Source organism: Cololabis saira, chromosome 5 (genome assembly GCF_033807715.1).
Source record: "Cololabis saira isolate AMF1-May2022 chromosome 5, fColSai1.1, whole genome shotgun sequence".
In the NCBI taxonomy this organism is placed as follows: domain Eukaryota; kingdom Metazoa; phylum Chordata; class Actinopteri; order Beloniformes; family Belonidae; genus Cololabis; species Cololabis saira.
Genome location: NC_084591.1, coordinates 13870647 through 13886893, shown reverse-complemented (window position 1 = coordinate 13886893; position 16247 = coordinate 13870647). Strand labels below are relative to the sequence as shown.

Below are 16247 nucleotides of genomic sequence, written 5' to 3'. Positions count from 1 at the left end.
GCAAAATCTCATTTCTACTCTCCCTCGCTGTTCAAACAGCCACCGCTTGTAAACAATGGCGGACGCTCGAGCCGGCGGAGAGAGCTGGTTGTGGGCGTGGTTTCAGCAGCGGAGGCCGAACCTCTGCGCCTCGGGTGACGTCACCATAGGCGCAGATTTTAATCAGAAATAAGCAGAAATTCATGGTATTTTGTCTCCCCTGTGCTGGCAGGGTGAGGAGAGACCACTTTATATATGTTAAAACAAGAAAAAACGTGTTTTTCATAATAGGTCCCCTTTAAGGAAACGTAGGTTGCCGAAGTTATCAGTAGAAGTATGATTCAACACTGTACACTATATTCACGTGATTGGCAGTGGAAAAAACTGATATTAGTGACACATTTCTGTTTAAAAAGCTTTTTTAGACCGTACTTGGCACCAATCGCAGTATAAAAGCAATAAACTATGCCAGACTGTACAGTTAGACAGCCACACTTTAAAGTTTGACATTTCCCACTTCCACATACGACCAAACTGAAAAAAAGAGATTTGAAACTGAAAAAAAAGAAGTGAAACTGAAAAAAAAGATCTGAAACTGAAAAAAAGATTTGAAACTGAAATAAAAAGTTCTGAAACTGAAAAAAAGATCTGATACTGAAAAAAAAAATTGAAGTGGGGTGCCAGTGTTTAGAGTGATGGAGAAGGATATGTGGGAGTGAGTTTGTCAAGTTTGTCCACCGAAATGTCAGAGTAATTGTACTAAAGGCTGGGCTGAAATCAATGAAAAACATCTTCATGTAGCTCTTTTAATGTTCCAAGTGGCTCAGTGCAGTACTTTGAAGGGCATGACATCCTTGGCTGACCAACTGGATCTGTAGGCTTGATGTTTTGGCTGTAGAACTGATGTGGGTTGAAAGAGGGTAGGAGAATAACCTTGATGTGAAGTAGAACTTGGTCTGTAGTCACTCAGCCTCTCAGATTGGCACTGTTTTTAAGGGCTGGCAAGATGACTGCTTACTTTAAGCCATAACTTACGGGGCCCTCCACCTGATCTAAGAGCCTCAATTTCTCTTTCTTTCATCTAGTAGTCCTTTGTTTCCTTAATGCCTCTCTTCAGTTTACATCCAGTAGAACTGTGCAGTGCTTTGACACCAGACGATGAAGGTAAAATCATGTTTTTAAGGAGTGCATCCAGGATCTCTGGTTAGAAAGCTTCAGGTGCGATATGTTAACTATGACATTGTTTCTTATTTTGATCAACAGTCTCTCTAGATATCTGACTTCAAATAGACAAGTTTGGATTTTTTTACTATGATAAATGTTTGGTGAACAAAGCGAGTGACGGCTCCACATCATGAAGGCGTGAAGCCACTGATGTGCTGCTCTGGTTTTACATCCCAACTCCAAAAACATTGGAACATTTTCATCAAATGTAAATAAAAACAGAATGCATTGATGAGCAAAACCATGAATCACTATTTTATTTACAACAGAACCTAGAAGATCTTAAGGTTGTCAGACACGGATTCCTGGAAGTGTTCCCCAGCTCATGCATTGATTTCCTTAACAGAATTGGGCCTGTTGTTAATGCAGCGGTTCCTTAGGGCTCAAAGATCCAAGATCAGTTATCGGCCTCGTCCCATGCACACAGAGATTTCTCCAGATTCTTGCACACATTTGTTCTTGTGTACCGTAGGTGATTTTCAAAGTCTTCAGTTTACATTGAGCAACATTATTCTTAATTAATTAATTTTTTGCAAACTTATGAACCTAAGCTCATTTTTTACTTCTGAGAACCTGTAAGACTTTCAGACACTAAAATGTCTCCTTCAGATGCTTTCATACTTAATCGTACCACTGACCTGTTGCCAGTGAACCCAATTAGATGCAAGATTATCCTTTTTAATAGTTCACAGCCTTTTGCTGCTCATGCCTCAACTTTTCTGACATGTGTTGGTTCCATCCAGTTAAAAACATACACATTTTGCACATTGGACATGTTTTTTTTTCATTGTGATAAATGGGCTTCTGACATTTGTAGACCATCTGTTTTCACTCACATTTCACACAGGCCTGAGGTTGTCGGTCTACATTAAATCTGCGATTCACAGCAACAATGTTATGTTCTGAGGATGGAATCCACAAAATAATTTGGATAAAATCTTTTAGGTATCAATGTTTTCAGATACAAAAAAAGCTGACATCAGCAGTGTTTAGCTTTATTTTTTTTCTCTTTCCCCAGGAAGGATTGTATACTGATCCCATATGCCTAATTCAGATCTGGAGAGGCTCTGGAAGCTGAAAGGATAAAAACTTAATGAGAAACAGAAAGATAACTTTCAGGAAGAGCAGGGCAGGGTGCTGCGGGAGAAACTGACGCTACTTTTGCTGCCAAGCTGGTGAGCTCAGCGCTGACAGGCCACGGAGAAACACTGCTGTACAAACATTCACTACAGAAAAACTTCAATGAGTTCTTGAAATGTTACAGGTGGCTTTGTGTTTTTGACTTAAAATGAACTCATTCAAAGGCCTGCAATGCTTTGTTCAAACAGAAGAGTTCCTAGAAAAACCACTGGACAGTTTCCTTTCAGTCAAGTTTATCTTTGTTACAAAAGGAGCGGAATAATGAGGAAAGAACTTCCGAAGATGTCGGAAAAAAAAACCTACAACATCAATGACTCTTCTGCTTCGATGGCAACAAATCTCGTCGATTTCTGATGTAGAACAATAAACGACTGCATTTTCAGATTACCTTGGCATTGAACTCGGCGAGGAAGTCAAAGTGCTTCTTTAGGTCCGTGGCCAGAATGGCCTCAATGACCAGGAAACGGAAACGCTTGAACTCCACGTGGTCCAGGTTGACGAGGAAGTTGTACTCCGGCTGTGACATGAAGAGGCTCCAGGCCGAGGCAGCGTGGTGGTTTTCCAGGACTGAACGGTCGTTGTAGAGCACTGCCTGCAAGCACACAAACGCTCTCATTGAACACACACAGATATGTCCTTAAATCCAGCCAACAATCCTCTGCCAATAATAGTGGAAAACTGTCATCAATAGTATGGAGCCAAATCAAGGCCAAAAGTTTTGCTAATTTGAAAATAAAATTTGAACCTGAAAATAGTTTTTTACAGTTTCAATTTTATTTTTTTTCAGTATCAGATCTTTTTTTCAGTTTCAAATCTATTTATTTCAGTTTCAAATCTTTTTTTCAGTTTCAAAATTTTTTTTCAGGTTCAGACTTTTGGCCCCGATCTGGCGTGGGGGGCGTGGCATCAACTGAGAGGGGCGTGGCATCATGAGTGACAGCAGAACAGAGAAGGCGGGGGACGTTCCTCAGTCATGTTGCCTTCAGAAAACGTAGGTTGCAGAAGTTTTCAGTAGAACGTATGATTCAACACTGTATATACACCATATTCACGTGATTGGCAGTGGAAAAAACTGATATTAGTGACACATTTCTGTTTAAAAAGCTGTTTTAGACCGTATTTGGCACCAATCGCAGTATAAAAGCAATAAAGTATGCCAGACTGTACAGTTCAACAGCCACACTTTAAAGTTTGACATTTCCCACTTCCACATACTACCAAGTACGGTTTAAAACAGCTTTTTAAACAGAAATGTGTCACTAATATCAGTTTTTTCCACTGCCAATCACGTGAATATGGTGTATATACCGTGTTGAATCATACTTCTACTTATAGCTTCTGCAACCTACGTTTCCTGAAGGCAACATGACTGAGGAACGTCCCCCGCCTTCTCTGTTCTGCTGTCACTCATGATGCCACGCCCCTCTCAGTTGATGCCACGCCCCTCTCAGTTGATGCCACGCCCCCCACGCCAGATCGTGGCCAAAAGAAGTGAAACTGAAAAAAAAGATGTGAAACTGAAAAAAAAGACGTGAAACCGAAATAAAAAGATTTGAAACTGAAAAAAAGATCTGATACTGAAAAAAATAAAATTGAAACTGAAAAAAATAATTTTCAGGTTCAAATTTTATTTTCAAATTAGCAAAACTTTTGGCCTTGATTTGGCTCCATAGAAAACTGTCATCAATAGCAGCTCGTTAAAGGCTGTATTGTTGTTACCTGTGGAGCACTGGTGGCCACGAGGAAAGCGTTTGTCCTCCCTGGGTGATCGTAGTCGTGCATCGCTGCAGCCACGTAAAGAGCCATGAGCTCCAGAGCAGGTATGAGGCCTGACAGGCAGCCGTAACCGTCCTCTGACACAGTGTAGGTCTTTGAAACCAGGAAGCCCATATGACTGTGTGTTATTCCACTGTCGGAGTCTAGCCGTGGGGGAGCAGAGACAGTGAGGAGGTTTAAGAGCAGGGTGGCACAATTTATACTACACACATACCTTAATATCACGCGTGCGTGTGCCAGTAGCACACTTTAGAGCACATAGACACAGAGACACGCTTTTGAACATTCAAATCTCCTTATATTTGGATCAAAGGCATGGGTAAGGCATACAAATGAGGTTATGGAAATATGGGTGAGGGGGAACTCTAATCCTCGAGCAATTTCATGCCGTTCTAGACTTCAAATAGCTTTTGGTACGTGAATGCAAGTGCCAAAAGCATGAATAAGATAAGACAAACTCTGAAGACGATAAGAATACATATTCCTACAGGTTGTATGATCCAACATCAATAAAATGGCCCACAGTGGTGCTGCGGGCAAACGGGAAAATCGAAATAAAAAAGTTTGGTTTACATATAGAGAATGTTTAATGTTGTGAATTTCTAATTACATGTGAAAAATATGTAAAACAGGTTTTCTGAAAGCATCTCTTAACTTGAATTCACTTCAAGCACACGGTTGAAGAGTCACGGGCTTGTCATACACACCAGCACCCCCTACGGGAGCCGTAAGTGTCTGCAAGCGCCGGCGGGGGGTACCTGAGTCACTGGCGGAGCCGTGATCAGCCATGAGGCTCGGCAGACCAGCCACAGGCTGCGTGGTGAGGTACCAGACCGCATGAAGCACATCTGTGGCGTGAATCCTGTTGTGATCTGTGTCACAGGAGAAAAAGGTTGCATCAGTTTTGTCCTTTCCACCAGGGAGCACTGTTGTGCTATTTATGTTCCCGAGAACAAGGCAGCAGCATGCTGCACAACCAATATAATGTGTATGACATTTACATCCAGAGGCTGCTTTCACTGTGACATTACAGCAGGTGATATTAAAGGAAAGCAAAATGAAGTGCTTACATGGTATGTCTCTGTAACCGTTCTCAAGGGCATGGAAGTAGTTCATGAATTCTTTTACGGGGATCTTAAAGGTCTCAAACAGGCCAGTATCTTCAAAAAGCCTGTAAGATACCTATAACAGAAAGACCACAGTTTCAGAATCTGTGAAGCTTGCCAGGCTTAAGCAAACAGAAAGGCAGTCAAGCCACATGACAGACTAATCAGATGACATTTAAGGACAAAATTGTGACTATTTTCTTGATTTTTGGCAGCACGCTTTGGGTTCTAGAGACTGACAGTCAGTGTCATTCAGTATTTTGATGTCTTTGTGAATATTTCTAAAGCCAAATGTCATCAAATGTCATCTCTCCAACACAGCCCTGTATTCTTTCACTGCCACCTCTGTACATCACTCACTGTCAGGGATAAATAACCCGCTGGTGATGTAGAGTGAAACACTCCGGACTCCATTCGAGGTAAATGAAATGCCTCGTGGTCTCATCTGACAAAAGAATGTGCACTGCACATTCTTTGCGTATGTTTTAACATTCTTCTGCATAGTTGCAGCATCATCCTGTTTGTTACACCGAGCCTGCAGCGCGGCCCGCAGATCATGCTGCAGGTGTGGAGGTCCTGGTACTCATTGTTAATTTGATAAACTTTATCGTGCATTTAAGATAATAGAAAATTACAAATGGCCCTCGGTTTTGTTTCAGTGGTTATAGATTTTATAATTTCATTGTCAGTGATTTTCTGCCAGAGCCTCTGGGAACCTGCATTTTCAGTCTGTTAAAATACTTGTCCACATTGATCGTTCATAGGAGGAAAAATCAACTTGTCCACTTCATGATTATGTGATCATAAAGAAGTGATGCAACACAGTTGTAAAAACCTACATTTTAAGAAAAATAAAATAAATGAATGTGTGCTTTCTGTCTAAAACGATTTGTAAACAACTTTTTTTTAAAATTACATTTAAAGGAGCTTGAGGCAAGAATAAGAAATGAGACTCATTAGCGCCACAACGACCGTCTGGGGTACTGCAGCCAACAGCAAAGTCGGCACGGGAGAACGCCCATGCAGCGTTTAGACGTCACATCCGCAGCACAGCGCGGGAAATTCGGGCCCAGAATTGCAGCACATTTTGCAGCACACAGCCTGTTCAAGGCAACGCAGAGATATACTACAGGGCTCATTCTTTTTGGTTTGGAACGCTTCATCTGACATTATTACTAGAAAACTTAAAACGTATACGCATTTTTTTCAGAAATCCTGCCTCAAGCTCTTTTAAAGGAGCATGAGGCAGGATTGAGGCAGGATTTATGAAAAAAATTTGTATACGTTTTAAGTTTTCTAGTAATAATGTCAGATGAAGCGTTCCAAACCAAAAAGAATGAGCCCTCTAACGTATCTCTCCGTTTCCTTGAACAGGCTGTGTGCTGCAAAATGTGCTGCAATTGTGGGGCCGAATTTCCCGCGCTGTCCTGTGGATGTGACGTCACATGACGCTGCATGCACGTTCTCCCCGTTCTCCCGTGCCGGCTTCACTGTTGGCTGCAGTACCCCCGGCGGCCGTCGTGGCGAAGGGTGGCGCTAATGAGTCTCATTTCTTAAAAGGAGCCTCATGCTCCTTTAAGTATTTAACATAATATCGCAGCAACTTTGGAAATGAACCTTGAGCCATGATGTATTGTCATATACATGTTATCCTTATTAATTCATACAGCAAGTTTTTTTTTTAAAGTATTTGCTCATTTGACAAAATTATGATCCAACTAACGATTGTACTGAGCTGTCAGTCACTCCGCTCTCGGACGTTCCCACCTGACTGAGGATCCGTCCACATTTCCCATTTGTCTTCTCCATCAGGTTGAAGACGGGGAAGTTCCAACTGTTTAGTTGACTCATCAACGGTTCCAAGCCCTCCATTATTAATGGCTCTGGTGCCAACATTGGTTTGTCCTGAGCAAATGACAAATAACAGACATTTTCTGCACAGAAAACATCTTAATTGCGTTGGATCTAAAGCTGGAACAGCAGCGCCGTGAGTGAGTGGGTCGGTTTGCTTCCACGTACCTCAGAAGGTATTAGTGCATGGAGGATGACATTCTGGGAGGGGTTTTTCCCTTCCTCTGTGTCCACCTCTGTGTGCGCTACATCACTGCTGTCGCTGTGGTTAGCTTCGTAGGTGCTGTCATAGTCTGAGGACGCAACCACTTGGTCCTCTGCTAGTTCGGGAAAGTCAAGGACATGTTAGACTGCGGCCAAAGGGCTTTGGCTCTTGGCAGATATATTTTTCCTTCAAAGTTTACTCCAGAACTCTCTGACAATACGTACTGGTTAGTAAAGAGGGAATATAGTGAAATATGTTTGACTTTATGTAACAAAGTACAATCTTGATTGGAGATGACGCATACCTGATCGTGGTATTCTGTCTCCCTTGTCTATCGAGCCTTCCCCATGACCCAATTTGATGTATGGTCTCCCACAGCTAGAAAAAAAGGGAGATTTTTTACTGTTAGTTGCATAAAAGAGGGTATATTTACCTAATTATACTGTACAACTATGCATGGTTACACTTCTTATGATGTGGTGACATAAATCCACTAACACAATCACATTGTGGGGACCTTCCTTCCTGTTTCTGGGATAACAAGCGAGTCCCCACAACATAAATTATTACATTTTAGGGGGACGCATGAGCTATATGAGTCAACATTATCCTCTGCCCTGAGATTTATATCCAAATGTGTTTTTAGAAATTGTCTGTGCTGACAAAAATCAAGCTTTTTGGAGGATGGGATGAAATATTAATGACCTCGATGTTATGAATTAGATGCTGACAAGCCTTTACAAGTTTGAAATCAATTCAGAGCAGAAAATCAACAGGAAATGTAGAGAAGTAACAAAAAGAGGCCAAGGCATGTTTGTTGGTAGGAAACGCATGTTTGTTGGTAGAAAACGCATGCTTCTCACTGTCTGTAGCTGCGCCAAAGAAATGGGAATGATGCCTTGCTTTCAATCTGTCTCTGATGACTAACCAGTCTGCAAAAGTGGTCTAGAAAAAAATACTTAATGGGATTCCTACAGTGCAGTGCAACAGACATGGTACAGATTTTGCAAGAAATACACATTATCGGTCCAAAACCACGCACACATTCACACAAAACAATGGTGGAAAATAAGCAACAACAAAATGTGAAATGATTGTCTTTGTTAACTAATGACTCATTAGAAAAATAACCCCACCCTGTTTTGAGATTTATGACAGAGCACTGTCAGCCACAGGAACATGATCTGCAAGCCACAATCTTACAGACAGAAGAAAAAAAAATAGTAATTTTGTGACCCGTTTATAAATCAAACAGCTAATGTCATCTTTTATGGAAGGAGATAATTAGCTGCGTGACACTACGGAGAGCCTCCCAATCTGCTCTCGACCGCTTCTCCATGTGTCTCCACTGAGACCACTGTCAGGCTGCAGGTGGTTTCAATTAAAATACCTCTCCCTAAATGTTGTAAAACCTGCCTTCTTGGAGCAGGAAATGCCTGCCGTTAGGGCATGGTGTCACAGGGAGCACAAAGGCCTGCACTGTGTCTATCTCCTTCTGATAAAGTGTTTCTGGAACACTTTCGAGCTGTACACACCCAGTATAATAGTCCGCAGGTCCTAACAAAGGCTGTTCTGTTGTGTTAGCATGGCCATGTTGCACCGCTATGTCTAATGCCTAGCAGGTGTGGAATATAAAATAGTTTAATGCTGGGTGAACGGCTAGAATATTATTGTCGGGGGGTGGGGGGGTGTCTGGGCAGACATCAGCGTTTGGTTTAAAAGGTTTGGTTTCAATGAAAGTTGAAGAACTGGCAGACATCTTTGCAATTCTGCTAATGCTGCAGAATAACCTCAACTACTGACATTGAGCCTGAAGCACAGAATGTAAATAAGGAGGCTGGTCATTTTTTACTTGAGGAATCTGTCAGTCGGGTATCAAGTGACTCCTCTTTATCAAAGAAAGAAAAAAAACAGTGCAGTTAAGGTGGTAAGCACTGTGGTTACAGTAATTTAACTGTCCCTTTGAGAAATACATATACATTATGAAAACATAATACACAATCCAGTATGTTTATGCTTCAACATGGTCTGCTAGAAATAACATTTATCTACTGCATAAGAATTTGTTGAGCTTGAATTCTTTGAAAAAAAAACTCTATATAGAAAAGACCTTCATGCAACTCTACAGATTGCAAAAAAATAAAAAGAAACAAGAAAAAACATTGGTTAGTGTTAAGAAAGTCATAGGTTCATAGTAACATATCCAAAAAATTGACAAATTATTAGTGACTTAGGTGAATGTGAAACCTTAACTATGCTGTGAGTTTTGTAACACAACAATAAAAGTATTCATAAAGTAGTGTTCTCTTGTTTCCACAAGTGGAAACAGGTTTGTGTAGAAATATTATGAATATTAATAAATAACCGAAGATAAATGATGTTTGGGCTATGACTGGCCTCGGCTTGCTTCTCGCTGTGCTGCGTTTTACTCCCAGAATTTTGACTCAACCTCTTGCAGCAGGTTGACAGATTACCTTTGGTTCAGAGCCCAAACGGACAGTGTCCAAGCCATGATAAACACAGCAGCCATTATTTCTGCTTTCGGTAATCTACAGTACCTCCTCTTGAGCCAGATGACGTGCAGAAGATAACAGTACAGTGGCCGGGGCTGAACAAAATGGAAGGTATCAACTGTGACCTTTTAACAGGGTCTGACTGATAACGACCCGATATTGTAGCTTTGAAGTTGGTGTTATTCCTTCTCGACCGTACATCACTGAAGACTGACATCATGGAAAACATAGGGGGGGGAAAGAAAGACCTAATGTCCTCATTAAGACAGTACAGATTTGACGAGGGAGTAGAGAACATGCAGTTGAAGTCATGTGTATATCCTCTTTTAGCCTCCTCTACAAGTGTACTCTTTGTCAATTTTTCCGTAGCTTCTTTGAGGACTTATTAGGAGAGACTTGCATATTACTGTTTTTCCAATGAGACACACAAAAAAACACAGGTAAGTGAATGCGTTGTAAAAACAATAGGCGGGCTTCCATGGGCGGGGGCCCACCAGGTGACAGGACCAACTGGTCTCCATTGTATAGTGTTGGACCCGGCAGGATCAACTGACTTAATTAACTACAACTCCAAACCATTTTGTTGGTACTGCGCCATTTTTGTTGTATGCTAACTACAAGAAATATTAAAGAAGGAAATGATAAAGACAAAGAAATAAGATGAAAAACAAACTGTGACAACAACATTAACACGGAAGGAGCTGGGATGGTTACAGTGTTGCCGTAGTGGCAATGAATGAGAAGTGATGAGTCAAACCAGTCAACACTGAGTCAACATCCCTACATTTTCCAGGACCATGCTGAACTACCAAACATGAGGCTATGACTTATCTCAGCCCCATAGAAGTTCCAAATATTCTGTTTCTGGTGATAGAGACATGCAGTATTGACCAAGGACCAATAAATCTATCCTGGACTCCCACTTATGTAACCACGCCTAATGGCTTTTCCTCCCTGGGAATGCACCAATTAAATAATTAAATAATTTGCCAAATCCAATTTCCAATTTTCTTGAAGGTCTAACTTGCCGATACAGATTTTGGCTGATTTCAATTTTCTTTCATAGGACTATAACTCAACAACATACATAAGTGGAGTCACCAATGAAACGAAAGGATGTAGCTATATTTGATTTGTTTTTTTGCTTTTAGCCTCTAACCTTTGATAGCATGAGACTGAAAGTATATAGCCTACATGCTGTTTTAAATATTGGGTTTGTCAAATGTTTAGGTTGTTATGTTGAACAAAATTAGAAAAAAAAGCTTCTTATAATGCTAATGTACTCCCATATAGTTAGCTAAAAAAAAGAACATCATTTTGGAAAAGGTTATGAAAATAAATTGGATGCCGACGGATGCTTAAGATTAGTAGGTAAGCGCTTTTAATCTAGCATGCTAAATCAAACTATGGCATATTTGATAACAAAAACCTGGCTAGAAAAAGGCAGAAGAAACTGCATCAAAGCACTAAGCTATCTAGCACCATGATTGTTAGTCTCCTAAATTAGCAATGAAATGCAGTTGGTTAGATTAATTTTAGCATATCTGATATATCAGCTAGCTAGTTGTTGCTTAAATGCATTTTGTAGCACCTTGGCTTGGTGGTTAGCACTGCTGCTTCACTGAAGGTTACTAGGGCCTTTCTGCACAGCGGTTTTATTTTCATGCTAGCATGGATTCTCTCCTGGTACTGCACTTTCCTATCACAGTCCAAAAGCATTAATGTTTGGCTAATTAGTGATTCTAAAATGATCAGAAGAGTGAATATGAGTGTGAGCGTGTGTGGATTTGTGTGTCTACATGTGGCCCTGCTATGGACTGGCAACCTATCCAGGGTGTATCCCACCTTAGACATGAAGACAGCTGGGATAGGCTCCTGCAGACCTCACGACCCTGAATAGAAAGAAGTGTGGATGGATGGTAGGGGTGTAACGATACACTAATCTCACGATACGGTACGATACACGATATTGAGGTCACGATAACGATACGATACGATATAGCAGCCCTATTGTTACAGTTTGTAATGCTTTATAACTGTTGTTATATGTTTTAGATTGGGCGGAGTGATACAGCACTAGGTGCTGTGTTGATGTTCTAAAATCCTACGCTGTTGAGGGGACATTGAAGTACACTGGAACTTAGCAGAAGTTGCCTGCATGTTTATCCTACTCACGACCCCAAAAAGGTTTAATTTAATAAGGTAAGGCTTAACTCTACACCAGACTTACATAAGTAAAGGTTCAGACCTCAAAACGGGACTGCAAAACGGGACTAGTTTCTTCTGAGCGGAGGAAGATTTTGGTCCGCGCGGTCGCGGTCGGATGCGCGTTTCTAGTCAACACAATAGATTAATATTAATAACCCAATATCGCGATACACTTTGTCACCTCCACGACACGTATTGTGACATTTTTGTATCGCGAAATTTCGTGGCACGATATATTGTTACACCCCTAATGGATGGATGGATGGATGGATGGATGGATGGATGGATGGATGGATGGATGGATGGATGGATGGATGGATGGATGGATGATACAGCTGTGGCTTCAATACTCCTGGTGTCATGTACAGTGTAGGTAATATCTGTGGGAAATTATGAGGTTGGCACCAAGATGTCAAACTATAAGTACGCTTCTGTTAGATGACAATTGGAGCATGAGCTGACTGAACAACACTTGTGTTTTTTGTTACAGGCCATCCTGTATTTTAACACAATTCTAGATTATTCCCATTCATTCTCATGGGAAGCATCCAATATTTCAAAAAATTCCCCAAGTTTTGCAACCCTTGTTATATCACTGAGGCAACATTTAAGTGAGCAACTGCTCAAAGAACAGTTTCTGTATAACCTGTTCCAGAAGAGCGGCTGTGATAGTGTATTTGTGTGTGTGTGTGTGTGTGTGTGTGTGTGTGTGTGTGTGTGTGTGTGTGTGTGTGTGTGTGTGTGTGTGTGTGTGTGTATATGTCTGTAGTGTGTGTTAATTCTGGGGTTATGGTGACGAGGGGAGGACTAGATGTTTGTTTAGGCTCACACCACCATAAGTGGTCATAGCTGGTGGGCTGGGTGACGATATAAGACCATGCAACATTGGTTTTGGTGCAGAAGCTCCTCAGTGTGCTTACATTTGTAGAATTTGCTCAAGTGTCATCATGCAAACAGACCCAAACAAGCCACTGACGGATGAAGTCCACACAATTCTTCATAGGTTTCAAGAATCAAAGCAAAACAAAGCACAGAATGTGGTGCAGTAAAAAAAATGGTAAGAACTAAAGTAGGGTTTATCCATGCTTTATCTTATTACTCACAAATAGTAATGTTGAGGTAGCTTCATTTCAGAAGTTAAGATTCTAATTCAACAACTATAAAAAATAAATAAATAATAGCTATGATATTGGCTGCTGTGTCGGAGTCAAAGTTCTAGAGGGAAAAATCCAAACCAGAACGCTGCAACCAACTCTGTGCCCAGGAGATGCTCGCCAGGAAGAAATGTTTGAGGAAAATACCAAATAAGTGGAAGAAAGGAGCCAAACTATGGAGCACTAACCAAACCAAAAGTAGGCAAAAGTAAGGGATGGGTGTGTTTACAAAGTGTACGCTGGAGTGCACTGGTGAACTTCTAGGAGAAAGTCAGATTTCTAAGAAGAGTCAGGTCTTATTTCATAAATATTACGTAGACACCTGCAGATCTGAATATATCGTACATGTGTCACATGATGTTATGATGGCTAGAGCAGCACATAGATCTGCTCTGTTAAAAAAAAGTGGAATCACAAACAATTTGGGTGAAAAGAAATGAAAATATAACTGTTTCTCCCTTTCTTTCAGCAAGATTTAAGCGGTTTTTCGCATTTAAAAAGGTCTGAAAATGTATGAAGAACAAGGCTTACGTCAAAAGGAGACCCAAGCAAGACTTCATGGGTATAATTTGGGGTAAATACAACAGCAGTCAACAGAACACCTGGCAAAGATGAATGGCAGAAGGGGATTTAATACCAAGGCACTGCTGCTGTTTCTCATGATGAAAAGTTTCTCAGTTTGAAATCAAAGCAACCACCTTCATATTTCAAGTCATAAACTAAACATGATTTAATCGTTGAAGCATATCGGCTATCGTGTTTGAAAGCAAAAGTAAAGCTGCTTGTTATGGAGACAATTAGTAATCACGATGCAGAATAGCATTTTGTGATTTTACATATTAAAAATGTGTGAATGTGCAGTTTTGAACTGAATTTCACTGTTAGGGGATCAAATTTTTGAGTTAAGAAATAATTTAATTTCAAAGTTAACTCATAGTAACATGACACAGCCCAGTGTACAAATACAGCTGCATCATTTACTGTTAGATTGGAACTACTGTATATTAACCATGATGAGATTAAGTCTAAATCTAATTTGTCAATTCTTTATCACTCCTAATTTTATTGTATTACCTCTCTGTTCCCACAATAAAACGTGGCATGGATTTTAACCACATCCTCTCTCATTATGACAGGATGACAGGCAGTAAAGGGCTGCAGTCCTGGATTAAAACCTGGACCTGCTGCAGCTCAACTGGGTGAACTATCATTTTGCTTTTATATTTGTTGAGTTTTAGGACACTTGAACAAGTGGACAAAAGTCTCCGACCACAGTTCCCCAGCTGAACGACATGAGGCAAAAGGAAGTGGTCTCGGTCCGGATCACACCAAACCCTGTTTATTGCTGCGTGGCCATTTCTAAAGTTAATTCAGACAAATCTCAGAAAGTATCAGCAAAGAAAAAGTTAAAAGCTGCAGAAAGGCAAGAGACCTGGTTTTCACTTGAAACAATGTGTGTCAACAAAACTTCTGAAAATGCAGAAACTTTTACATATTTTCAACTGAAGAGCAAGAAACTTTACCTACGGCAAACAAACGTGCACAATGCAGTCATCACCCAGGCAGAAAGTTGGGCTTTTTATAGTGAGCTGGATTGCATCCTACTCACTCTACTAACTAGCTCACCAGTGAGATGGAGGAGTCGGGCTCTACCTCAGCTTAGAATATCTCCAGCCTTTATGAACACCCCCCTCTCTTGTCTTCACCCATAAGAAACCATAGTGACACAGGTGTCACACTGCTAATAATGTCCTCACACGTATAGTCCACTAAGTTTGTGTAAGTAGAAATAGATCTGGGTAATAGCCATGTGTTTTTAGAGGGAAGAGAACAGTTTTGGACTACAGCTGCAATTATTGCCTTTGCAAAATAAATCTGCCTACAACAAAACTAATCAAAAATACAGAACTGCTGAAATGCTTGCTTCGTATCCTGGCAGCAACAGAGATGAATTTACGAGAGACACTTGTGTAAGCCTCACCAGAGTATACAGAATGCAATGAAAGTAGTACAAAAGCCAAAACCATACTTTATGTATGGTATTGGCTTTTGATTTCCATATGGCACGGCAACAGCACTAATTTCTCATTTTGTTTAAAACATTTTTTTACAATTATCCACCCACCATTAGTTTCTATATTTATCTGATGAAGAAAACAGGCCATGTGGTTTCAGAGTTATGCCTCATTTTACGTCCACAACAAAAGGTTTAAATAATTGTGTGCAAATTTTTAGGGAGTTTACAGAAGCTTTTTATCTGAAGGTCTGAAGTGTGGAGTCAAGCTGATTCAAATCTCTTCACATTGCTCAGACACAGATTATTGTGCTTTTTGTTAACATTTTTTCCATTAATCTTTAAAATACAAACCCTAAAAAAGCGAGAAAGAAGCTGTTTCAGTCTTTTCATGCGTGCCATCTTGTGTGAATAGTAACAGATCAGAAAGGTGATCTTTTGTTAAAACGGCATTTGAATCCTTGCAGGCGGTTTGCAGCGTCTCTTTAACTTAGACATCAGACGCTTCTTTCTAAAGTTCATTCAAAGTTCTAAAGTTCAACATTTTAAATGTTCAGACGGTTCCAGAAGCCTAAAGTCTTAAAAACCGTTCCTATCGTTTGGCATAACACAGACATCAAAGCCTTCCCAGTCCACGGAGACCCAGAAGTGTCTGTATTTGCAAATGAGTGCAGGACAGCTCTGTGACAAAAACTCATTGGCAGAGAAACGGAAAAGGTGTTGTAGATAAAAAGACAAAGAGACTCTTTCTTGTTGAAGAATTAATACGATTTAGAAAAGAAAGGCAGCATTTACTGTCTTATCCTTATAAATAGTGTACGCACAAAGACATGATTTCAAATTTCAGTGCACCATTTTCAAGCTGACACTCCATTTTCTGCTCCTTTTGAAATACATAATAAACATGCTTAACATGTGCTTTCTTTAAGACAGTCCAAACATAATGTCACAATAATCACAAATTAATTATAATGAATGAAATTTGTGTTATGATCACGGTAAATTGTGCTTCAACGGTTCACTTAGGAATCAAAACTACCCCTTTGTTTATTCAACAAAGTGTCTGCGTGAGTCGGA

At 40.4% G+C, this 16247-nt stretch overlaps 1 protein-coding gene across 2 annotated transcripts in view; it reads right to left on the bottom strand.

The window, feature by feature from the left end:
• Positions 1-16247, bottom strand: part of LOC133443767 (cGMP-inhibited 3',5'-cyclic phosphodiesterase 3A-like) — a 115424-nt gene that overhangs the window by 9746 nt on the left and 89431 nt on the right. Inside the window, exons 5-11 of one of the 2 annotated variants that reach the window (XM_061720972.1) lie at positions 7586-7659; positions 7245-7393; positions 6993-7130; positions 5190-5301; positions 4878-4991; positions 4063-4262; positions 2732-2935 (exon numbers count right to left, since the gene is read on the bottom strand). In XM_061720972.1, coding sequence (XP_061576956.1) covers positions 2732-2935; positions 4063-4262; positions 4878-4991; positions 5190-5301; positions 6993-7130; positions 7245-7393; positions 7586-7659 — 991 coding nt within the window. Of the gene's footprint in view, positions 1-2731; positions 2936-4062; positions 4263-4877; positions 4992-5189; positions 5302-6992; positions 7131-7244; positions 7397-7585; positions 7660-16247 lie in introns of both variants that reach the window. The other variant, XM_061720971.1, reaches the window with a different exon arrangement.